The 25,847-nt window shown below is 38.8% G+C and overlaps 2 protein-coding genes across 2 annotated transcripts; one reads left to right on the forward strand and one right to left on the reverse strand.

Annotated features, from left to right (window-relative positions):
• The first annotated feature begins 2,618 nt into the window (after window positions 1-2,618).
• Window positions 2,619-13,401, forward strand: LOC105047422 (uncharacterized). Its single transcript, XM_010926335.4, is given in 5 exon segments — window positions 2,619-2,789; window positions 3,068-4,791; window positions 4,794-4,816; window positions 10,136-10,591; window positions 12,841-13,401. Coding segments are annotated over 4 exon segments (2,235 nt in total). The 5' UTR covers window positions 2,619-2,789; window positions 3,068-3,308; the 3' UTR covers window positions 13,114-13,401.
• Window positions 13,402-16,265: 2,864 nt separating this feature from the next.
• On the reverse strand, window positions 16,266-19,347 carry LOC105047423 (beta-glucuronosyltransferase GlcAT14A-like). The gene is made up of 4 exons (XM_010926336.4): window positions 18,057-19,347; window positions 17,882-17,957; window positions 17,676-17,791; window positions 16,266-16,997 (listed from the first exon to the last, which is right to left on the reverse strand). The coding sequence occupies exons 1-4, from the start codon at window positions 18,643-18,645 to the stop codon at window positions 16,498-16,500; spliced, it is 1,281 nt and encodes a 426-aa protein (XP_010924638.2). The 5' UTR covers window positions 18,646-19,347; the 3' UTR covers window positions 16,266-16,497.
• Between the last annotated feature and the right edge of the window lie 6,500 nt (window positions 19,348-25,847).

Below are 25,847 nucleotides of genomic sequence, written 5' to 3' on the forward strand. Positions count from 1 at the left end.
AGAAAATAAAATATCAAAGAAATAAATCAAAGGATCATTTGCATAATCCTACAATATAGTCCAAGTATGGTTGGCCATATAAGCCACATTCTAATACGCACTACCATAGCTATTTGCCATATCAAATAAAATCAATATACACATAATTTTCCGACATCACAAACAAGAGGTACATCAAATCTTTGCTAGCAACCTAAAGAGGGTTTTGTAAATCTTTCAAATATCTTGGAAGCAATCATTTTATCATCATCATCATCATTGTTGTTCTAATATTGGGTATCTCATCTGACCCTAATGGAACTACAACTAAAGAATCTGAGCACAAAATGTTCCGAAGCTGACTAGGTATAATAGACAAATTCTCTTATGATATGCTAGAGAATGACTAGCTATATAAAAAGTCATCCAATCCACAACATCATTCACTTTCCTAAATATACGAGTTATTTTGAAATCTACCATCTCCTCCACCATTCCTAATGGCCAATACCCATCAAAAGTAGATAGATACCAATCGAATTATGCTGCCTCTCCACCTAGTCCACTGTTATATTAGAATATCCCTCTAAAACTATATGGTTAGCTTGAAGGACCATGATAGTATATCTGATGTCCTTTCATATCGCTCTTAACTTAATGGTAGGATTAGAAGTATCGTAAATACAGAAACCTTCTATTGCTAGCACACAGGTCTCTAATCATAAACACCGCACCATCATAATTATGCCATCAAAGTTGATCTTCAAGTAATTGGAGGGTGGGAGCTCCCAAGTAACAAAAATATCGGAGGAAGTGTATGATCTGCAGAATGAAAGTTTATTATTTTTCTCTTAAAGAGTTGTTCGGTTAGTAAAAAGTAGAGAAGAAAGTATGGTCAATGAAAAGTAAATTTTTTTTTTCTTATTTGGTTATTGTTTTCTAAAGAGAGATTTGAAGAAGGTATTCTCATGTGAATAAATTTTTCATATTTTATAAAAAAAAAAATTTACATAAGATATGAATTTTTGATCTTTTTATAAAATAAAAATTAATTTTTTTTTTAAAAAAAAAATAAATCATTAAAAAATTTATGTTTGAAATGAATATTCTCTCCACCATAATATCTCAAATCCTTCTCTAATATGATCTATAATAAAAAAATATTCTTAACCATCATGATATTTTATTTAAAAAAAATGACAATATATAAGATTGGATAAAAATTTTTTATATTAAAAATATAATAAATATTTTATATATTTAAAAAAAATTAGATATTCAACCGTGTATAAATCAATCTGAAATATATTATTTTTATATAGTCTATCAAGCATGTAGACGTTATTTTTTTTAAAAAATGATATCTTCATACGTCAGTCTCTCAAAAATAATATTTTTAAGAGAGACAAATTTTTTGCGCCAATCAAGCGACTTTCAACAGTCGTAAACTTGAAGCTGTCTATTTCACCTATCACATTTGACTGACTCCAAATAATTGTATAAAATGAAAATCTACACCGCCCACTCAGTCTCACGCGAACTTTGACGCAAGCAATCCATTTCCACTTCGGCACCACCATGCCGACAAACCACGAGCGTTCGCTAGCCCCCACCCCCCAAAAAAAAAAAAAAAAGAAAAAACCACGAGCGTGACAGCGAAAAGCGAGGCGCCGAGCGTGCGCGCACCAGTACCAAATCCGCGGCAGCGTAGGTGACGGTGACGCACCACATTCTCTCCCCCCGGTCGCAGTCGCGCCCGCCGTGTCCCTTCCCTTCCAAACCAAACCAAAAGTAAACCCAAACCAAACCGGACAAAAAAAAACAACAAAAAAAACCGGGGCCCCGTCCACCGCCCCATATCCCGCACTAGAAGAAGCCATATACGATAACATTAACTATCTCCGACTCCCTCGTTCATCACGGAAACACTCCCTTGGTGTCCATTTTTCTAGCACTACTCACGTGTTTGATTCGAGAATGACAAGAGATGAGATATAAATAATTATAGCTGCTAGAATAATTTATAGTACAAGTTACTCTTATTTTTATTTGACTATAAATTTTATATACATTTGGTCAAGATGGTTTCGTTCATTAAACAATAAAAAAAGAAAAATTGGGTCTGACGATGATTTTGTGTCATGAATATTTTATGATAAAGAAAGCGAGATTTGAAAAACAACTTTATGTCAAGAAAATCTTACAATACTTTAAAATAAATAAATATTTCCTGTTTAAGCAAATCAAAACAGCAGCTTTTGACCTGCACACCATACATGGGGAACAGGGTGGCTTGAAAGCTAGTCGTATTTATTGTTTATTTATTCTGTTACATAATTTAATACATGATGATAAATACGTATCTCAAAGTTTGACATTTATGGTTGTAAAATGGAAACTAAATTTTTGTTATCTTATATCAAATAATTATATATTTTTAAAATATTTGAGTCTGCTCTGAATTCGCAGACCAAATGCCGGAGAGAGAGGTGTCTTAAAAAATTAAAATAAAATAAAAAGGAAGGTGCTCTAATCAGCTCGAAGGCAATTACTGTTATAAAATAATATTAAAAATAGACCCCCCCGGCTGGACAGTATTTTATACGGTCTAATATACGCCTTCGATGGAGTAGCAGAGGGACAAATCCGTACCATCCTTCCCTACCCTCCCAATCCTAGAAAAGATATTGTCCTTCTTCCCCGTTTCACAGCGTCATTCCCGGGGACAGGACCAAAGCCTGGGAGGAGCAAGAGGCGGCGCTGCTTTAATCTCTCTCTCACCGTTCCTTTTCTTCTTCCTTTTAATCCAGGTATCGCTTCATTCTCTCCCTCTTCTTTCATGAGATAAAATTCCGGTTTTTTTTTTTTTTCGATGGCGAGGAACCCGTGCCGGGACGCTAAAAAGGGTTCCTGTGTGGTGTTTTTTCCTACTTTTCTAGAAAAGGAAATATGTGATTCCGATTTCGATGTTAATAAGGTGAACGGGGAAACAGTGATGGTTTCATCGACCCGTTCGCTGAATGGGACCAGTGTTGCTTTTTTATCTATTAAATTTGGTTTTTTTTTTTTTTTTTGATATTGTTTTCAGGATTTATGGAGTATTCTAATCGGATTGGGGAGGCCAACTGGAGCTCGGAAGGATTCGATGAGGATGACGGTAGGGTTCAAGAAGCCTTGCTGCCGGTTTTTTCGTGATGGATTTGGAGGGATTCTGGGATTCATACTCTGGTCGTCGAGGTACCTTTCGTTAAGATTCTGTTTAGATTGAAAAACTTGGTGTTGGAGTTTTGATGGTTCGTTGGTGGTATTGTTGAGTGAAATTGGTGAAAATGGAGGACGAGTGCAGTTCTTGGGTGAGGAGGCCAAAGTTTTCACAGACTGTTTATCACCGGTGGAATTCTTCGAGGTCGCCTTCGATCCGTGATTGTGATTTGGAATTGAAGCCGAAGAGCTTGAATCTAGGCTCGAAGAATAGGTGTTCAACTTTGGAATTGAAGGCGAAGAGCTCGAGACTAGATTCATCTAGCCAGGCAATTCCATCGTCGGCTCGACTCGATTCTGAGCGGGGACTCAAGCCAAAGGCGTCAATTTTAGAGGCTTCCGATGTGTCTTCGGTTCCATTCTCTTTCCAACCTGACAATGATCCGGTTATAAAAGCTAATAGCTTGAATTCAGGTCCTTCTGTGCAGTCTAAGCCATCTCAGGTACAATCGGATTGCAGCTTGGGGCCAAAACCAAAGAACACAAGTTTGGTGGCTCCTAGTTTGCCTTCAGTTCCGTTATCTCTCCAACCAGATGGTAATCCCTCGAAGCTGCAGCGAGAGGGCTTAGGTATAGACTCTTCTGATTTCTCTTTCTATCCTGTCAGAGATTCTGGCCTGAATCCAAAGAGCTCAGAATCTGGAAATGTTTCTATATCTTATGGGAGGGCTATAACGGATTATGGGCCTTCTAAAACTAGCTTGTTTACTGATGGTAGCAAACAGAATTCTAAATCCAAGCAGAGGTCACTATCTCCTCTTCGGACTACGATCCTTTCCGATGTCTTTAAAGAAGCTAAGTTGATTGGAAAGAGATTCTCCAGCCCACCACCTAGCAGGAAAAATTCTAATAAGACCCATGAGAGTGGTAGGTTCGCTTCGCTGTCACCTCCAAAAATGAGTTATTTTCAGCATTTGTCTTCAAGTAGAGCCTCTGAGAACTTGAAGACTAGTTTGAGCTCTAATGGTTCAGGTTCAAACATGGTTTCAATCTCTTCTGGGATGGTTAAATTAGATCCCGATTCTCATAATTCTAGCATGATTACTAATGGTAGAAAGTGGAACAAACCGAAGCAGAGGTCAAAATCTCCTATTCCCACTACTGTCCTTACTGATGTCTTCAAAGAAGCTAGATACATTGGAAAGAGATTTTCCACCCCACCTCCTAGCCGGAAGAAAGCTGATAAGACTAACGAGCATCATGAGTTCACTTCCCCATCACCTCCAAATCTGAGTCCTCTTCAACATTTGTCTTCAGTTAAAGCCTCTGAGAAGTTGAAGAGCAGGAATGATTCTTCTTGGACAAGATATTTTGATTATGGAGGAGGGAGAGTCGTTGCCTTGGAGACCACGGAGAAATGGACGGTTGATCTCTCCAAACTGTACCTTGGGCTTCGGTTCGCCTCTGGAGCTCATAGCAGGTTATACCATGGTATTTATAAGGATCAGCCTGTTGCTGTGAAAATTATCAGGCAACCTGATGATAACGAAAATGGAGTGATGGCTGCACGACTGGAAAAGCAGTTCGCTAGGGAAGTCACATTTCTGTCTCATCTCATCACCCAAACGTGATCAAGGTACTTGTTGTATCATCTTCTGTTTTTCTGACATTTTGTTGTGGCTTCTGATAACTTGAATAATTTTTTGCATCAGCATGTTGAGATGATAAATGCAATGTGACTTTGTTCGCTTGTGCCTTGCTGTAGTTGTCCACTGAGTTCAGTGATCTTCAACCAGTCCTGAACTTCAAATGAAATGTAAACTGGTGAATCCTTAACGAATTGATTGGACCTAGCCCGGAAAAAAGATGTAAACTAGCAAAGTGGGTGCCCACCAGCCTAAGCTCTGCTGGGAGAGGTTGAGGGTTCAAACACCGGTGGTGGTGTCTCCACCATATTTTTCTTTAAAAGATAAAAAGTGAAGTTGGCCTCCAGATTAACTTCTTGAGTCTTGAGAGAGATTTCAGTGTATGATTCTTTATATTATATCTTTGATGGTTATATACATGAAATTTAGATCGGTTTATGTGCATGAAAAGTATTTATCTTTATGCGGTGCTACTTGTACACTTCAAAATCTAGTTTTTTTTTTAAAGATCTCATATCTGGTTCTTATGAACACTTGGACATTTGACACCGATGTCACATTTCTAGGCGACATTGTCTTTATGTGCTCATAATTACTCAGATAAATATGCCCACAAGTTGCATTTTTGCAAAACTTAGCTCTCTTTTTATTCAAGACAGCTGATTGAGAGCATCTTATCTACTATAAAGTTTTCGGCTGAAAATTGAGCAATTTTCAATGTGGAGTGAAAAAAGAATCTGATTGGAAGATTCTTCTTATTCTTTTCCCTATGGTGGAAAAGGGTTATAATGTGTAAAGAGAGAGAAAAAAGAAGGATGAGGTTCAAAGCACTATATAGTGGTAAAGAAGGAGATGATCATCTTGTGGTTGAAGATGGCTCCCTTGATAAGATTCCTGTGGAAGATGGAGGGTGAGATCTTGGAATTTGGTTTGGCAGGTCGCGGATATCATAGACTAATTTCTTTGGATGATTTTCAATTCTGTAATGTATGCGGTGCTATTATTTTGATGTATGCCTCCACAAAGTCTAAGCTCTAAAAGTAACTAGAACCTCTGAAGGAGTGGGGCTCTTGACCTGATTAATATCCATACTTTGTAATGTTATATGCTATGTAGATTTATTTTTTTTTTGATGCTTAAATATTAAAAAAAAACCTTACACAACTATGAACTTTCTTGGTTATGCTTATATAGTAGAATTAAAGGAATTATCAAAGTTCTCTTTTGTATTCTTTCAGGCAAAAGTATTATCATGTTTAACATGATTAAGTTATCATCAATTGGCAAAATGTATTTATTTAACTATTGCAAGAAGAAGGTATAGAATTACCTCTTAGTGCTGGTAAATTTAGAGCCCAAATGCCAAGTCCTCTAATGTTCTTATAGACCTACATCTCTACCCCAATCAATGCTGAAAACAGATCGAAAATGGAATGGATACTTGTTTCGCTGATATTCTTATAGATAGAACATTATTCATGCTATGTTTATTATTTCAAAATGAGGATGTAAACCTCCCTCCTCATTTTTTAATTACTTTTTCTAAAACAAACAAATGATCATACATAAAATGACAAAGATATAATTACATCCACTCAATCACCTAACTCTTTTAGTGAATCGACACAATTCTACTATGTTACATACTTTTGCTTAAAAAACTGATGGCGAAGAATGCATCCTCCAAATTAAAGATACCACTATGTGGAAAGAAAATCAAAAGAAATATGTTGATGTGTGTTGCTTATTTCTCTTTAAAGTTCATAAGAGTTATATGACTAAATAGGATTGCAAATGGAATCGATTATTCATGTAGGGATTAAATATGTGTATTTGGATTTATTTCTGTTTTACTATGATGGATATAAATATGAATACAGATGCTTAGATGGATGCTGATACAGAAACCAATTGAATGGATATTTATCTGATCCATTTTCATCCCTAACCAGAATCCAATAGCTCCAAGTCCACTTCAGATATTAGATCCTTCTGATTGATAGAATTGATTGATCGTCTTTGGAGTGTGACCACTTGGGGTGTATATAGGGATTGGGATCACAAAGTCCTCCTTGTCAAGGATTATGCTTCCCTACATAACAAACACAGTCTAAATGGACTCAACCACTAGAATCATGCACTCACTCATAGTTTATTCATAGGCTGTTGATAATTGTAATGCAAGGTAAAATAAAATTACCATCTAAATAATTTCAAGACAATTTGATAAGGCCAACTAACTTTTATGTTTGCCAATTAATTGTTCTACAAGTTTTTGATAAGAATACAAAAAGATGATTGCCCTTCAAGTTGGAATAATTACTTTACAAATTACAATAGTTTGAAACTTTGAACCCTACTATGCATACCAACCTTTTACCTTGCTATAGGTTTTAATTGGTAAAAGTACATTATTATGATTAAACAAAGATTAAACACATAAAAATTACTTTTTTTATTAATATTATAGTAATAAAAATTTTAAAGTGTTACTAGATATTGTTGTTTCGCATATTCAGTCATAAAACCTCGGGATTTTCTCAGCACAAGACAGAGAAGACATGAGTTGAGAATAGATTTTGAGCCCCACCAAACGAGATACCTTCTCAAGGGAGAATTTTAAAACTCTAATCTTGAAAACAACAAGACAAATTTGTTTTAAGAAATCAATGCCAGGATAAAGCCTATCACCATTTATCTAGTCTTAGTTCACATTAGTCTCTTTCTTTCTCTTTCTAATAACTTTTTCAACTCCCTCCCTGTTTCTTCATCCTTAAACTATAAAAAGTAGCTCAATTTCCAAATCTTTAATTCTAAAAATAGCCCTGATTGGATCTCTCTTTTAAAGGGCTTAAAAAAGTGCAAGACTCCTATAGAAGAAGGGACTCCAAAAGCTTCTAAGAAAGATGTCTTAGTGTATCTTGACTCTAAGAACTTTCAAGGAGGAAGAGTAATACTTCTCAACCATGAGACTAAGGTGAGATATGATGCATTGAAACATTATAAATTAGTTAGCTTTAGAATTTAGATTTTAGTTAAATTATTCCAAATTTAAAATCTTTAGCAGTGCAATATAATTAGTATAAATTAAATATCAGTAACGTATTGGCAAAAAGGCAAGAGGACAAAGCACTTCCCCACTTTTCAAAATATAAAATTATATTCTTTCCCTTTAAAACCTGGCTCAACACCAATCTCTTTCCTTATGAGACTTTTAGATTTTATATAAGGACTGTGGGAAAGATAAACACAAGTTATCAAGGGCGGAGCCATATGGGCACTTTTGTGCTATTTTTTTTGGTGGGGGGCTGGGGGGTGGGGAGGGGTTGGTGGTGGTGGTTCTAGCTTCTTCTAAAAGTGCATGTTTGACTATTTCTTCTTATAGAAGCACTTTTCACTATCAAACGCTATTTGTTTGACTATTTTTTAAGCAATACACTACATGAGTCTGAAAATTTCTCTAATGTGGCACACAATTGATCCCCTAAATCTGAAAGTTCCTTCAATGTGGCCCCCAAAAGTTTTGAAGTAGTATATCTTCAAATAACTTGTATTGTTGGAATTCCATTGTGTAGGGTCTTTTAACAGAACACTCTTCCACACCTTTAATCTTGGAATTTTTAGATCCTACAATCATTGATATTTCTCATTCCAAGGCATCTTATTTCTTTGGACTCTAAATAGCTATTCTCTAGAGATTTTTATTGTTTTCTGTGTCCTATTCTAAACAATATAAAAATTAGAAAATAGTGACTATAGACCAGCAGGTCTTTTTCCATCCATGACAGCCCCTTAGCAGGAGTCTATCTTGTAGGACTCTTATTGTTATCTTTTTATTATTTTTTTTCCTTGATTTCTGTCTTTTCAACCTGAATCTCTTGAAGGGACTATTATAATCTTAGTTCATGATTGTGGATTGAGATTATCTCCCTTGCTCATGGCTCATGACCAAAACCTAACTCTCTTACAATTTACCTTGAGAATACCTTCAAGTTCGTTTCATAGAAATTATGGGCTTTGCTTAGAAAAATTGGGCGCCACTGATTTCATGGACTATTATTTTGGAGGTGGGGGCGGGGGGCACTGGTGGGTGGAGGGGAGAAGAGTTAAGGAGGGTATGTTAGATTGTAGGTAAGTTTGAAATTATAATATTTGGTTGGGAGCAAAGGTACTTAAGCAAAGGAAAGACTTAACCGCATTACCTTGACGATGAGCAATAGTTGATGTATAAGGAAAATGAAATTGGTGATCAACTTTGATGGTAAAGCAGTGGCAAGGCTAATATACATAGTGATTCTTTTGAATTTTACGTGGGAAGAGAGAATACTTGGGGATGTAATTGTAGCCCCTGCTAATGTATCATAATCCTGATTCCAAGACAAGGTATTAAGTCATGCATTGTGCCTTTTCCAGTTGAGCTACCACATCTTGCATATTGTACCACACGACCGCATTCAGCACTCACTTCTATCAAGAGTCTAAGCAAAACAGCTTAAGATATTTAACTAGCTTGCCAGGACATGCCTTTTTTTCTCTAGTTCTCATATTCACTACTTATACTTGCCCTTTTACTAAACAGTAGACATGTAAACACAAACATAATTTGTGACCTCAACATGATAAAATGTAGCATTCTAAGTTGCACTAGAAACATGTGCTGGTGGCTAACATATATGTTCTAATGACATTCTTTTAAAGAAATCTAACTCATAAACTAACTTAGATGACACTATATTGGACTCAAAAAGCAAAAATGAAGATAAAGTGCTTATAAGGATATCGAGAATGTCTGGAAGAGGAATACTATCAACTAAGAACTTAAAGTTTAATTGTATATATATGCAGTTTGATCACACCTTTTTATCTGTACCAGCTTAATTGTAGCATATTGCAGTAATATGCTACGAGCTGATAAACAATGATATATAGCTTTACAAGCTAGTACCAATACCAACTGTGGCCTAGTATATATCATAGAACATGGTATGATGTGGATTAGCACATACATTGCTGCAACGTAGGTGTGGTCTTGTGTCAGATTAGAAGGCCATTACTCGGTTATTGTCCTGGCACTCCTGGGTCTTGAGAGAGACGGACTGGCACGGGCGTAACCTTGTGGCTTTTTTTTTTTTTTCAAGAAATATAAAGTGGCTGCCTGAGGACTCGAATTCACACCATTGCGCTTGTCAGCCCAAGCCTTTTACTATTCACTGATCCGGTTTAATTGAAAAGACATGGAATTCTATTGTAATATAATTACACATCATGATCTGTCTTATCTCCATCTGATTATTTCTGGTTTGATGCAGTTGGCAGGGGCATGCAAAAATCCACCAGTCTTTTGCATCATCACAGAGTATCTCTCAGGAGGTTCTTTAAGAGCATTCTTGCACAAACTCGAGCACAAATCCCTCCCTTTACTAAAACTAATTGCAATTTCTTTAGATATTGCTCGGGGCATGGAGTACATTCACTCACAAGGGGTTATCCACCGTGATTTGAAACCTGAGAATATTCTATTTGATCAAGAATTCTGCGTAAAAATTGCTGATTTTGGAATAGCATGTGAAGAAGCATGTTGTGATGCATTAGCAGAGGACTCTGGCACCTATCGCTGGATGGCACCTGAGATGATCAAACACAAAGCTTATGGACGGAAGGTCGATGTTTACAGCTTTGGGTTACTGTTATGGGAGATGGTGACGGGTACTGTCCCTTATGAAGACATGACACCTATCCAGGCTGCTTTTGCAGTTGTTAATAAGGTATGCTTTTTTATTGTCGCAATTGTGCGTCTCTAAGATCTTTACTCTGATATTCATTTTCTTTTTTAGCTAGATTTTGTATTAGCCAATGCTAGACAATCTCGTCAACAGCAATAAACTTATCAAGGTAGCGTTGTCTGACATCCAGCCATCACATTACCCAAAAACCTTTTCATGGTGTGTTTGCAAAGCTTATGTCAATGCTTTGAACAGCTAGCCTTTTTCCAATTATATAGCTAGCTAGTGTGCTGCAAGGTAAATATTCTTTATTAACTGTCCAATCACTACCTGTATTTTCATGGTAAAATTCAGTTATTAATATATGGAGTGACGTTTTTAAATCTCAATAGATCAGTTATCTCGGTGAGTGGCTGAGACTGAGATGAACCGAGATCTCGGTTTATCTCAGCCAATATGTTAAGTGGGAATATTTGGAGGGAACCAATACTTTTCAACATCTCAACTGATATTTTCAGATCGAGATTATCAAAATCTCAGTCAATAAGGTACATCTATGATTAAGAACTATATTTAAGCATGATTTCAAGATTTATTAGTTTAGTTAGCAAAGCCTATTTAATGAAACAAAAAATTTAAAAAGGATTATTGATTGGTATGAATATGTTGTATTGGTCGATATCTGAGATTTTATCGGTTTATATCAATCAAGATAATAGGATCGAGATTTTTATATACATTGTGTCAAGGAGGTGCCCAATACTGATACCAGGAATTGAGCCAGTAATGCCCCCCACCCCCTTCATTTCCTCTAAATATGGACTCGACCCCCCACTTCAAGGTCAATCTTTTCTAACCCTTTGACAACCAATCACAAAATTAATTACTTGGATGGAAAGAAATATTGGGAGAAAACAATCTAAATTAAGGTAGGGTTTTTAGTTAGTGGGAGTCTCAAGGAGCTAATTAATGAGAGAGGGAGTGGCCTGGTATGAGAGGGTTGTGGTGATTAAGAGAGAGAAGATGAAAATAGAGTTTATGGTAATATAAAGTTTGGCTCTAATCAAGGGAAATAAAGAGGGTGGTGATGTGTGTGTGGAAGGAGAGGAGAGGTGGAGTAATTGTGTGTGTGTGTGTGTTTGAGAGAGAGAGAGAGAGAGAGAGGGTTTTGTTAGCAGATCAGAGTAAATAGAGAAAGAATAATTTTCTCTGTTTTTTGAGTGAGTGAGTTGGTTGTGATATTTGTATCCTCTAGTTTAAGACTTCTAAATCTTCAACAGTGGCTAATATAGTGTGATATAGTGACTTCCTTTCTTACTGCAACATTAATTGCTAATAGGATTTTAAGTTATTCTATTGTATTTGTCTATGAATATTAATTCTCTTTACATATATTGTACTTTGGTTTCATTGTGTAGTTAATCTTTTATTAGGCAATTTTAGTTTAGATAGTACGTAAACTAATATTCGATTAGATTGTTCATCAAATGATTTGTTCTCTGTTAGAAGATGCGCATCTTATGCCAGTAACAACCAAGATCGATGAAAGGCCTCATGTTTGTTTATGGGGGAAAAAAAAATCCCTCATGTTCTTTCAAACATACAGCAAATTCAGACATAAGAATTATATTTTATAATAAATAATATCTGTTGTAGTATCTTTTTTTTTAAAATAATTCCCAGGAATATAAATCTATAATTTATTATATATATATATATATATATATATATATATATATATATTGTAACAAATAAATTTTTTGATCACATTATTAATGATAATACACCATGGAGAAAATTCTGGCTCCATTTCTGTCCGACAGAAACCATGATCTCAGCCAAGGTCTCTGCTGCAATGAAACCTTGACATAGAGATAATGGCATAAGAAACGCTGACATATCTGCTCAAAAAAAGAAAAGTGCATTGACCTTTCTATCAGTATTTGCAAATCGATCAAAATACAAAATTACAGCCATTGTTCTATTTTGCTATCACATGGAGTTCAAAAAAGCCATCTTTGTAGATGAATTTATTTTCCTGCCGTTTTAGTACATGGTATTCAGTACTATATTGTTCATTCCTCAACAAAAAAACGTCTTTTCTCTACTGTTCAAAGGGAAAAGATCTGCTACACCTTTTTATATTTTGATTACCACTATCATCATTCTTGGATGCAACGAAACAAGCTTTGCCATGATTGTATGTGTATATTTCTCAGTTATGCTGAGAAGCATAGATCCTTGATGGCAACTTGCTATGATGCCCTAACAACTAGAAATGCACTTTTCAGAACCTGAGGCCGGTCATTCCTTCAGACTGCCCTGCACCTTTACAGGCCTTAATTGAGCAATGTTGGGCTCTGCATCCAGAGAAGAGGCCTGAGTTTTGGCACATAGTGAAGGTCTTAGAACAGTTCGAAGCTGCTCTTGCTCGTGATGGAACGCTCAACCAGCTTCAAAACTTGACCAGCCAGGATCACAAGAAGCGGCTGTTCCATTGGATCCAAAAGCTGAGACCTTTGCATGCCAATGGTTCAGGGACCCTGCAGCCCCGACTGCTATAGCTTCTCGCCCCTGAATTAACTAGTTTGAATAGATTTTCTGCCTTTGTATTTACGATGTTTCATATTACTCCAACTGAATAAAACTGCAGGTTATTTTCTGTAAATTTTTCAGTGAATAGCTGGTTCTCTTACTGTGAATAGATATTTCACTTCTTTGTCAAATGGACAGCTGTTTCTGCCTATGCAATTGCATGAGAAAACAAGCCATCACTCGTTTCAGGCACACAGCATGTCCATAATATTTTTGCAATGCAGCAGATTCTGGTTCATGTTAGTTTTCAATATCTATGCCTTTCCATTTTTAAACTTTGCTATTTGCGTGATATGTCAAAGAATTCTTAGTGAAGTTTGCCAGGCACTTCAGCATGTGCTTTGCAGGAGCAAGGAGACTAGGTTACTTTGTATGATAACCCAAAGCCCACTTTGTTCCTATGCAGAGTAGAAGTATAGATCTAAGTATGTAATCTGCGCGACTTCTTTACATCTCCTTGTTGGCTTCTTTTAATTGGGTTAGCGACTTGCTTATCAGTTATCATTGGAACAGTGATACCATATGACAAGCCCTGCGTATATATACTGGTATTTGACTACTACTAGTCTTCGAAGCACTATACGCTCGCCTTGTTCTTGAATATGTAGAATACTTGGGTGGAATCTTATTCTTTTTGAAGACTGGTCTCCGGCGGCACCAGTTGTTCTTATTGTGGGCCTTGGATGTCACCTTCGTTGGAAGGGAAGTGAGTGCGAACCTCTACCAGATTCCAAAAATAGGAGACTCACTGGAAGGACTCGGGTGCCGACGTCTTCTGAGCCTTCTTGTTGACGTATAACCATCACTGGTTCATCTCTTTCGGTGACCATTCGGCATCCTTCAAGGAAGAGCATAATAGATTGGTGTCCAGGTAATGCCGTGAATCCTCCATCTTTTTTTCCCCCTTTTTTCCTGCCTTCCCAATACTCGTGTCTATATTGCCTGCTCAATTTTTGAACATTTTGTTTTCTGATTTCGGATGTATCTATACTCGACTAGTTGATCCGTTCGACCAAAAAAATGAGTCCTTTTCTGATGAAATAATTGGTTTGCAAGGGAGAAAAATCTTCTATTTTCAGCAAATTCTTGTCTTAAAATCAGCAGTAATCAATTAGAATGCTAAAGATAAGCTTCTAAAGTCAAAGATGACTTTATTTTTTCTGATTAAAATCAGAATGTTGACAAGATAATGTATTTGAGAAGGTGCATCATGGGTTGAACAACTGAGGCGAGCTCTTATGGACTATGTTTGCCAGTCTTGGGTGGCTTGTGGCGACCTTTTCTGCATGTTTCTTTCTTCATATAATGTTTCCTTTTATCTGTATGATACTTTGATAAACCTTCACGGCTCTATCTTTTTCAATGTTTCAGTGTCAAAAGTTAGAATTCTAATCCTCTAGTTCAGAGACTATAAAAAAGCCATCACTTTCTATACTCAAGGCATGCATTTTCTGCAAGTATGAGCCACCTCTTGACTCTGTCTCTTACCAGCTATTGAAAATTATGTTGCTCCAATAATATACTGAAATCTTTCGGTTGCATGGATCATTCAATCGCTATGCTTTTAAGAACATGGTAGATTCAAAAAGGTTGTTTCTTGCTGCGATGGTAATCTTCCTGCAATTAAATCAGTGTCTCCGAAATGGTGTGGGACCAGTCCTCTTGGCCATTACTGCAAGTTTTGTTTGGTCTTGACTTTGCTAGCTAGTGAGTTTCTCACGGACAAGAAAAAGAGGGGGCAAAAAAAAAAAAAAGCAGAGAGAAGGAAGAAATATACTTCATTCTCTGCGACTTGGGTCAAAAACTTTAAAGCAGACGATGGGTTCTTATCGTCACCTTGATACCAATAAAAATCTAATAGGTAGCTAGAGCGATGGCAAAGAGGATGGGATCTAGTTGGTGGTCACCGCTTCAAACTTGAGGTAGAGAAACTGATGGTAGAAAACTCACAACACGATCGGGGAAAGATTTTTTTTTTTTTAAGATATTTTGATTGTTACTGTTTTTTCTTAAAAATTATGTTCAGAAATAATTTATATAAATTTTTAAACAACTTTCATAAAAATTCAGTATTTGATATGCATAAAATAAATATAAGCTACTTTTGTGAATATTTATTATTTTTCTTAATATTTTAAAGAGTTATAAAAAAGTTTTGTTGTTTTTTCAAGCAACACAAACATGACCTGAAAATGCTTGGGATGTGACAACGATGTTGCCCAGAGCTCTCTTAAAAAAATTGCAGCTTTTGCCGTCTAAAGCAAGTTTTTTTTTTAAAAAAAAAATCTAGGTTTTAAGCATCTAAAGATGCTTGATAGTGACTTTTTTGAATGCAATAATTCAAGTCTTGATAGGAGGTCCCTTGGGACATGGGAACCAAGTATCATCCTAAACGATGGAAGCTAAGAACATGATCATCTTGTCATTGTCCAACATCTCGATTAGCACGTCTTAAAAAAATTTTGGTACATCCTATTCGATAGGAAAACTGGAACAATCCTGCACCATCAAATTTAAAACTTCAAATTATATTGTATATATTAGTAGGAATATCTAATGCATTTGCCCACATGGCAACCTCTGTATTAAGGAATATCCTAAGAAGTTTCAAATAATAGTCTAACAGACAAAATGTTTATTTTGAAAGATTCTTGCATACAATGTGTTAATATATAAATGCATCTAACCTCTCATATAACAACTATGCTTGCACTCACAGATGTATGGGGGATTTGCTTCACTTTGAAAAGGAGAATTCTCAAAAATCACCAAAATGATAAACTTAAATCTTTCAACTCTAAAATATAGCATACATCTTAAGAGATCAGAATCTCACAAAGTATTAATTACAAGTTAGATTTCGAGAGCGTATGACACTGCTATGGTCAGATGTATGAGACTTACTCCCTTGTGAAGTCATCAAATGCTACTTCTCTACCTACAATTAGAATAGCAGCCTATAAGCAAGCAGATATCCTAGAGGTATTTCTGCTGGCTGCATGAGATTGCCCAAGTCCACAGTAATATCTTCTGCGGAGATGTGGAGCTCACCACACCAGGACCCATCAAACCTTTTGACAAGAACAATGAGCTACAGGAAATAACAAGGTAAGCAGTCAGCTAAAACAAAAAGCCTCAGGTACTCAATTAAGAATTGTAACTAAAACACATCTCAGATTTCTTTGAACTATATCTTATTGATGACTTATCTACAGATATCCCCAATTGCAGCAACTGAATCACTTTCCCCTCGGAAATTTTACAGTTGAGCAGATGTTTTATGACTTGTGTGACAACCTTGTACCTACCAACAATCTGATATCATGCAACATTTATCTTGTTGCTTTGAGATCTTATTTACACTGCTTCAAAGCAAATAGCTCCGAGCGAACTACTCTTTCCATTAACTTAGCTAGCCTATCAGCCCCTGGTCCTGGCTTCAGCCATGTCGGGTCCCCGATCGCTGAGCATGGTGGACTTCCCACACACCAACCCCCAGGGACAAAGCTGCCGTTCTTCCGGCCTAGGAGATCTGCATCAATCTTATCCAGTACTGTGTCATTGCTGCCGAACTTGCGAGCGAAGGGTGCATTGCTGCCAATCATTCTAGGGACATCAGCAAGGGATAGGATGTGTGGATGCTGCTTTGGGGGTACATCCCATGAAATGTAGTGGAGATCATGGTTCACGACGGTGTGCGCGAACTCGGGCGTGTTGCAGATGACTGTGTGGAAATAGCCTTCAGGGGAGGAGACAAAATTTGTGTAGTACATGAGGAGAGTTCTTGGCAGGTTGTCCCAGCCCCAGACACAGTACTCAACAAACTCCCGGGTCAGGGCCATCCATGCAGAGCCTGTTAGAATAACAACAACAAACTCGAAGAATGAGTGATAGAGTTCAATCTTTGGTCCACACAATATAGAAGGGAATACATTTGTTCAGATAAGTTTAAGCTATTACGTGAGCAGTGAAGTGCCATATTGTATCTCCTAGCCCGAATTGTATTCTTAACACTAAAGCAACATATTTCACTATGAGAACTGTAGGATAGTTGCAGTTTAGGAACTATTTAGGCATAGTCAGTGGTTTTTTCTGAAGTAGTCAAAGCAAATATGAATGCATATAGTACTGCAATGAAATTATGGTACCCAAAATTAGGAAAAACAGATTGGGTGGATGACCTGCATGTATTGACATGGAGAAACAGATACCTTTTTTCTTTTTAAAAATGTTTGATCACCAACTAGAACTGATGTCTAACTTGCCTCAAAAAAAAAAAACAAATGATCTATACCAGCCAGATTAGGGAACCGGAACTGATGTCTAATTCGCCTCATAAGGCCAGTGAATATTTAACCAGCCAAAGAAGGGACAAGGTGAATCAGATGGAATTAACTGACATGCTGAATTCTAGTTTTCTGGATTAGAATAAGTTATTACAGAAGAATACAAATATCAACATGTTCGATTTCGAATGAGAAAGCCATTCTTTCCCTGACCAAAATCAAGTAGGAAGTAGCCAAAATCTTACCTGTAAACAGCTTAAATGCAGTTGGTAGTTCTCTTCTCTGAGTCACCCAAAAGATATCCCTCTTCTGGGACATATAAAGCCCCGGGTCTATCATCAATGGCATTGCCCTCTGCCCCCTGTAACAACAGCACAAAACCAATCCCATTGTTATGCCACATGATTTCTATTCATCATTAAGTCTCAAAGGAAGAACGGTATCGACTTACGCCTTCCATCCCAATCCACTAGTATGCTCGAGAAAATTCAGATTCCTGGGCAGTGATGAAAAAGTGTGTAGGATATCTACACCCACAAACACAAATCATTAAAATCACCACTACTCAAGAGAATTGAAACAAGCAACAATTCAAATCAGAGGAAATCCGAGAGGCCCAAACTCACCATCTTGCGTTACAAGAGGATAGTCAGAGGCACTGAGGTTTATGAACCAGTCCCAATCCTTGCTCTTCTTGAGGAGTATAGCACAAGCATGGAGTGTATTGGCGACCATGGTCGGCCCTCGATATGTCACCATATTAGCCTTAGTGATCACATGAACGTTGCCGACCTTGCGGAAAAGTGTATCATTTGCCACCCGAGAAGCCAATTCCAATCTCTCAGCAGCCGGCGATTCCAAGTCCAAGTGGACGACGTAGAGGTTCCAGGGGTGGTAGAGAGCCTGCAACGTCCTCCACAGGCGATCCAAGTCACCCTTCGATCCTGAGACCAAGTAGGCCAGCCGGGGAATCGTCGGGCCGGCGGGCGGCGGTGGGTGGTCGGAAAGGTTGGATTCCACGATGGCATCGCTCGAGGTCATGGAATTCCAGGCTCGGAAGTTGGAGAAGATGGTAGGGAGGGAGGAGAGGAGGCCCATGTTGAAAGAGGTCACAACAAGAAAGACACAGACGGTGGTGCTCAAGGCCAAGGGGCATAACGCCCATTTCTTCTCCATGGTTGGAAGCAGAGGAGCTCTTGCCTTCAAAAATTCCATCCTTTATACGTACTGAAGTATCCTGCCCCTTGAAGCAACTCAGGATCTATGGCTTCTAACTAACTATATATACTACAACTTCTTTACCAAGAAAAAAGAGAAAAGATTCCGTGAATCAGGATTTAATGAAAAATAAAGCAAAGAGACAAAAGAGAGGCAATAACTAAAGAAGAATCCATAGGAGACAGGGGAGGAGCAGAGAGGTGGCGACTTTGTGTAATTCTCGAAGGGGATGTAAGAATTTAGAACACAAAAGAATGAGAAGAAGAACAACAGCAGCAGATAGAAGAAAGATGGTAAGACCAAGGGTTTTGAAGGTGAGATTATTCGAGGAAGCAATAACAACAACAACAACAATGGAATGACCGTGACTTTCTTCGAGGATTTTGGTGAGGCAACTGAAGCGCAACAACTACGGTTATAACAATAACTTTTAAGAAACTTGGTAAAAACAGAAGGCGATCCAATCAAGAGAGATAGAGAGGAAGATGGGACCAAAGGCTTCGGAGGAAATAAAGGATGGAGACAAAATCGGAGGTAAGCCTTCTTCTTGGCAGAGGAATCGGAAGCCGAAAAAGATATCGTATATTCTTGGGAGGTGGAAGATCAGATGAGAAAACAGAGGAGGTAGTTATCGTCTAAACTCCTTTGTATCGTGCATTGGTTGTTATTCCCGCAGCTTCTTTCGGCTTCTTTTTTTTTTTTATTTTTTTATTGTGCTTCTTATAGCGCACATTTTTGAGTCCCTCTATGATCATTAAATAATAGCAATAGCAGGGAGAGGTGTATACGTAGAAAATGAGAGTGGAGTTAACTGGAATTTCCGTTATATTGCCGTTAGCTAATAAAACGGGAAACGGTTTGTAGTTGATGGGCATTGAAGTCCCATTCAATCTGGCCGACCCGACTGCCATAGTGCCAAGTCGCCGAACTCAGTCCGTTTCAAACGTGGTTACTTGGCCACCGCTTGCTCCTTCCTTTAATTTGATTCCACGCTTCCCACGTCCGTCAGTCGCTTCCTTTCCGGCCTTCATTTCGGTAGCTTTTCTCTCAACTTATATCAACCTTAAAAAACAAGGTGCCTTTGGTTTGCCATCCGCATCGAATCTAGAATTAAAATCAAAATGAATAAAAATAAATATTAAAATAATTATATCTCTCAATATATTTGATTTATTATTAAAATTTAAATTGAAATAAAATTTAAATACTAAAAAAATGTAAAAATTTGATTTTGAGAGATTGAAAATTTTTCATTCTCCTCTTGAAATCGAAATGAGAATGAGATTAAATGAGAATGAGATTGTTTCCGACCAAATGGTTAAAATTGAAGTCATTCATTTTCATTCCTATTTAGAGTCCAACTCTTTCTAACCAACCATGTCCTAAAATTCTATTACATCGTAACGTTTGGAGTAGCTAAATTTAGTCCAACTACAATGTATTATGTTTTTCTTGTTTAGGTCTGCTTTTATATCTCATCCAAAAATAATACGAGATTTTTTCACGTATGTACCTTTATAAATATCCGAAATTATAATTATAAGGTTGTACATATAAAAATAGTTAATTTATAAGAAGATATATGTAATTAGTAAATTTGTGAGGATATGAGTATAATTTTAGATATTTATAAGTATATATATTGCAAAAAGAGTAACAAATGAGGGGATATATGTAAATCATAAATTTTTGAGATGATCCAAGTAATTTAAGATATTGAAAAATATATACATGAAAAAAATTCTAAAAAAAAAAAGGATAAATTTTTAATAATGTGGTACTAATGACACTTTATAAATGGTCCAACCTCGTGGAACTCCACATCAATCCAACTAGTAATTTTGCTTGAAAGCATTGCTGCTCGTACCAAAAATGAGCGAACCTTGACCTTAGTTTGGCAGACATGGCCTCATGATGAATTGTTGACTTACTGCATTGGAAGTTAGTGAGACAATCATTTTCAAAAAATTTTAGGAACCGTTTGGAATAAACTTTGTGGATTTTTGTTATACCTTGGAACCATGATCGTATTATTTTTTCACCCTCCAGTCTTTTATGTAATTATTAAGATACTTATCCAACAAATCAGGTATCATCTTCCCGATTTCATACTATTTAGTTGAAGTCAAGGTCATACATTTGATTTCTATAGTCTATGGAGTTCTTTGCGTAATTTAGATGGTACACTATGCACACTAACTTAGTCGTGCCGCGCAGTACGGGGAAAGGTACTCATTGGAATGAGAATCCCTACATCAATCTTTAAAACGCCACTAATGACATGCCACTACGCATGAAAACTTATCATCAATGTTTTCTTATGTACCGCTAAGCTATGAGGCCCAAATATCGTACCATGACACTATATATATATATATATATAATATATATATATATATATATATCCTAAAGGAGGATCGGCACCAGAACAATACAATGGATGTAAAATATCGGCTGATGACAAGCAAATCCTACATAATGTCCGGCTTGCATCTTTGGCTGAATAAAAAAATTATCTTCGTGGATGCAAATTCACGGTTGAGTCATCCATTGATTGTTTTGAGAATATATGAATAATAAAAGATGAAATACTTAAAATTTATTCATCGAGCAATTCAACGATGAATTTGTGTAAAAGAAGATAAATTTTTTAAAAATACAATCCGTAAGCATTAAGTTCCTTGAGCTTGCCCATGAAACTTTTTACTACCACCAAGCTTGGGCCTCCCATGTCTTGGTGATCATGTGACAGTGGCCTAACTTGGATGACTTGATGACCTTCATTTATCTATTAATTAATTGGCACTTCACTCATTATAAAATAACATTCACCCACTTGGGAAGGAGAGAACTGAGCGAGACGCTCACACTTGGCCAAATTCCAAACCCTAAACCTCTAATAATTAAGCCTCCTTGTAAGATGGGGAAAATCCATATACTAGCGATGGTGGCAGGCACGTAGACAAATGTGCGAGTGCGGAAAGGCAAAAGTGAACGTTGAAAGGCTTGACCGTGAGAGCATGATGGTGCGGACCTTTGTCATGCACGCCCAACGAGTGCATCACACGGCGAACTACGGGAAGGCCATCAAGGAGAAGTGCCAAATTAGCTGGCCTTTGACGATTGGTACTGGGGCCGAATAATTACGTGAGCCAGGTGTATTACCAAACCCACGAACGAAGTTTTCAAACACGCATCCAACTAATTTTGCTCTCCCACCATCTCCCACAACCCCAACTACCAGTCGTTCCAAGTCTCCTGCCGTGTCCGTATGCAAATGCTCCGCTTGAGGCAAATATCGTTTACCAAGTGTAAGGGCTCAGGATCCCATCCAGAAAAATTAAGTAAAGATTATTATTTAAATTTTATGATCCTATATAATTATCTAAGATCTATCTAATATATTATGAGTTCCCACTAACAAGCCATGCACCAAGCAGTATTAATGAGCATCACAATAAAATTCAGTTGGATTTGGAAGGAGAAAAGGGCACCTTGGATTTGCTATTTTTCATGGGACGTGTGGGGGAAGTTGCCGTGCTAATGACTCCCAAGAAGTAAGCTTACTGCAACAACATTTGCTTCAATTGCTATGCAGAAAGTATTAGACTTGCTCTGAAGTTTGAGCAGGCTGCTGTGGAGAATGGCTTAACGGTCCATGCAAGGCATCCGAGTTGTTAAAATATTTGCAGAAGAAAGAAAAAATAAGAGAAAGCGGGAGAGAGGGAGAGAAAAAAAAATTTATATTTTTATTCCAATCATATTCAATACATCTCAAGGATTATATATATTAGTATACAAACTTCATATGAAGAAAATGGTATAGATTGATACAGAATTATACTAACAAAAAAAAAAATTACAGACTGATATGGGCTATGATGTAATTCCTAAAATAATATATTCACTTATAAAGTCATGCTAAAATCATATGATCTTCCTAAAATGACGATAATCTCTAAATTATGCTAGTCATCCGAGAGAGAACAAGAATACAAGAGCTAGGCATCCAAGCAATTCCTAAACTGTTATGTGGCTCCTTTAATTGTGTCTAATCAGCAGTCTTGCAAAATACCTATCCATACTATCAATCTATGGCACAGGCAAAAAGAAGTAGGCATTTTGAAACCGTTATTTTTTATCTCTTCTGCGAAAAACATAATACTTATTAAACTGTTCGTAAGTTTTGAGGATTGGGTACAGAATTATTTCATGAAACCATGTTGTCCCCTACGTAATCCACATAAGACATGAAGGTCCATGTGCCTAGGTGGTGGCCCCTTCACGTATAAAATTTCTTCTGGAGATGCTTGGAACATTGAATTGGTGACAATATTATTGTACCTTCTTAAAGTAAAATACACAAATCTTGCATTTCAAGATTCGGGAGTCTTTTAACCCTTGCTTAGGTCATGCTTCATCCCAATTCAACCTGCATTAGCATTAGTTAAAGAATTAAACCTAGATTTAACTCTTTCTTTTTTTTCTTGAGGAAATGAGGAAGTAAGATACCCCAAATGCATTAGATCAAAGAATGAATGTACAAATAAGATCGAGAGGAATGCTAAGCCACCAAGCACCCAAAGGAGTTTACAAGGTCCTATTAGTGATCAATGAAGAAACACAACTCCAAATATCACATGTCCTTGTTTCAACTTAAATGTCCAAATGTTGACATTGTTGGAAGGTTTGGAAAGTCTTTTTTCTTTTGTGAAAGTCTTTTGTAGGACGGAGAAGAATGCGCATTGGTGGTGAAAGAAAATTCTCCCATTTCTCTAGAGCCACATATGCCATAACATCGCCATCGATAGATGTGACTCATTTTTTGATAGCTTGGTGCCATTTTTCGATAGATGTGACTGGTCAAGTTTGTTTTTCTACAATTAATGTTTGGCGAGTTAGGACTTGGGGTCTTCTAGAAGACCCAGGCATCCAATTTTATTAGTAGGTCGATGGTCGATTCCTGTTGGAATATACCGATCGATCTTTTCACACCGACTCATCCTCGGGTCTGTCCGATCGGCATCCGACTCTATCGACCGCACCAACCGACGACTGTCGATACTGTCCGACCGAAGGTATGTCGCTCGGGCGGACCCATTCTGTTCCCGACTAGCCGAACGGCGGAGCCCGACTCTACTGACTCACTGACAGACGGGGTGGTGGCCGATATCCGATTCCCGCAATGCGCCAGACCAGCCGACGGTGTCCCTGGGTCTTCGCCCGACGTCCAGCAACCAAATGCCGACGTATGGTCGGTCGGCTCCCCCAAACGCCGTACGACTGCTGAGGGCCGCCGTCCTGGGGCATTGTCCTGTCAAGGACTTAGATTAATTCCAGCGATTTGACAGCCCACGGTGACTTGACAGTCCGCGGTGACTCTGACAGTCTCCGACGATTTGACAACTCCCCCAGTTGTCTGCGCCATTAATGACGGCATCACGCCGCGCTCTACTATAAAATGGGGAAGGCAACAGTGCTGCGAGGAGGTTCTTTCGAAGCCCCTGGACTCATTCTCTCTCTCTAGTTCTCTCCCTCTCTCGCTGAGTCCCCCTGATTCTTTTCTACTGTTGCCTACTCTCCTCTCTGACTTGACCGTCGGAGGGTCCCCACCGGAGGTATCTCCGATCAGTGCGGACTTCTCTCATTCCCGATAACCAGGCGACGAGGGGATTGGCCGCAACAGGTTTGGTGCGCCAGGTAGGGGGATCCGACCTCCACAGAGCTTAAAAAAATTCTTTCAGAATGACAAGAATCAGGGCTCAGCGATCGAAGGCTACCAGATCGGCGAGGCACTCTTCCCGCTGGGAAGAGGCCTCTCCTCCGCCCTTCATGGCGGAGCCCAGCTCTCCGCATCCTGTGGTGACCATGGAGGTGCAAATCGCGGCGATTGTACGGTAGATGACTGTGCTGACGGATGCAGTCAAGAGCCTTCAACAACAACCGACCCGGTTGCCGCACTCATCGGCGGGGCAACCGGCGGCGCACCCGATGCCCTCCAGGAGCAGCCGTCAATGCCCGCGTCGGTCTCCGTCTCCTCCTTAGGGCAGCTGTCACAGCACTCCCATCGAGAGGGGGAGAGGCGGACGCAGCATGATACCCATCAGTCCTGACGACCCTCTCCTTCCCAGCTGGAACGAGCGAGGAAGGAGAAGCGACCGCGGACACCATCCACCTCCCCCTCAGATTCGTCGGGAGACTCGACCCCCGGGATCTCCCAGCACCGATGGGCCGACAACTACGAACGCAGGTTCAAAGAAATCGACCGTCGGCTTGCCCAGCTTTAGGTGGACGGACAGAAATCCTCGAACGACGTCGACTTTCAGACCGCCCAACCTCTCTCCCGACTCATCCTAGACGAGCTGATTCCTAGTCAGTTCAAGATGTCTCATGTGGAGCCCTACGACGGCTCCACTGATCCGGTTGACCATCTGAAGAGCTACAAGGCTCTCATGACGATCCAAGGGGCAACCGATACCCTTCTCTGCATTGGCTTCCCCGCCACGCTTCGCAAGGCTGCTAGGGCCTGGTACTCCGACCTCCGCTCAGGAAGCATCCACTCCTTCGGATAGCTCGAACATATTTTCGTGGCCCATTTCAGCACCAGCCGGAAGCCGCCACAAACCTCGGACAGCCTTTTTTTCCTCAAGCAGAGAGAAAATGAGACGCTTCGATATTTCGTGACGCGATTCAATGCGGCCACGCTTGAGGTTCGGAACCTCAACGAAGACATGGCTATTTCAGCCATGAAGAGGGGGCTAAGGGGGTCCCGATTTACATACTCCTTGGATAAGACCCTCGTCCGGACATACGCCGAACTGCTGGAGCGCGTGTACAAATATATGCGCGCAGATGAAGGAGCTTCCGACCGGCGCCTGACTGAGGCCAAGGGCCCGAAGGAGAAGCGAAGGAAAGGTCGGACCCCTGCCGAGCCCAGCAGGCCCCCGACCGACAAACAGGTCTCACCCCGACGACGGAGCCCGAGATCGCCTCGATGATGGAGTCCGAGGCCGGTGCGTCCCAGGTATGACTCCTATACTCCCCTCTCTGCTCCTCGTGTGCAGATTTTGATGGAGATCGAAGGGGAAGAATATCTGCGACGACCTCCACCTTTGAAGGCAAAGGGCCTCGACCGACGAAAGTACTATCGATTTCATCGGAACCATGATCATAACACCGAGCAGTGTATCCAACTTAAG

The sequence above is a fragment of the Elaeis guineensis genome, chromosome 6, assembly GCF_000442705.2.
Source record: "Elaeis guineensis isolate ETL-2024a chromosome 6, EG11, whole genome shotgun sequence".
Taxonomy (NCBI): Eukaryota; Viridiplantae; Streptophyta; class Magnoliopsida; order Arecales; family Arecaceae; genus Elaeis; species Elaeis guineensis.

Coding starts and splice junctions, on each gene's coding strand:
- LOC105047423 (XM_010926336.4), bottom strand. CDS start 18,645: ATGGAATTTTTGAAGGCAAGAGCTCCTCTGCTTCCAACCATGGAGAAG. Junction 17,958..18,056: donor TCCTCTTGTAACGCAAGATG/GTGAGTTTGGGC, acceptor TTGTGGGTGTAG/ATATCCTACACACTTTTTCA. Junction 17,792..17,881: donor AGTGGATTGGGATGGAAGGC/GTAAGTCGATAC, acceptor CTGTTGTTACAG/GGGGCAGAGGGCAATGCCAT.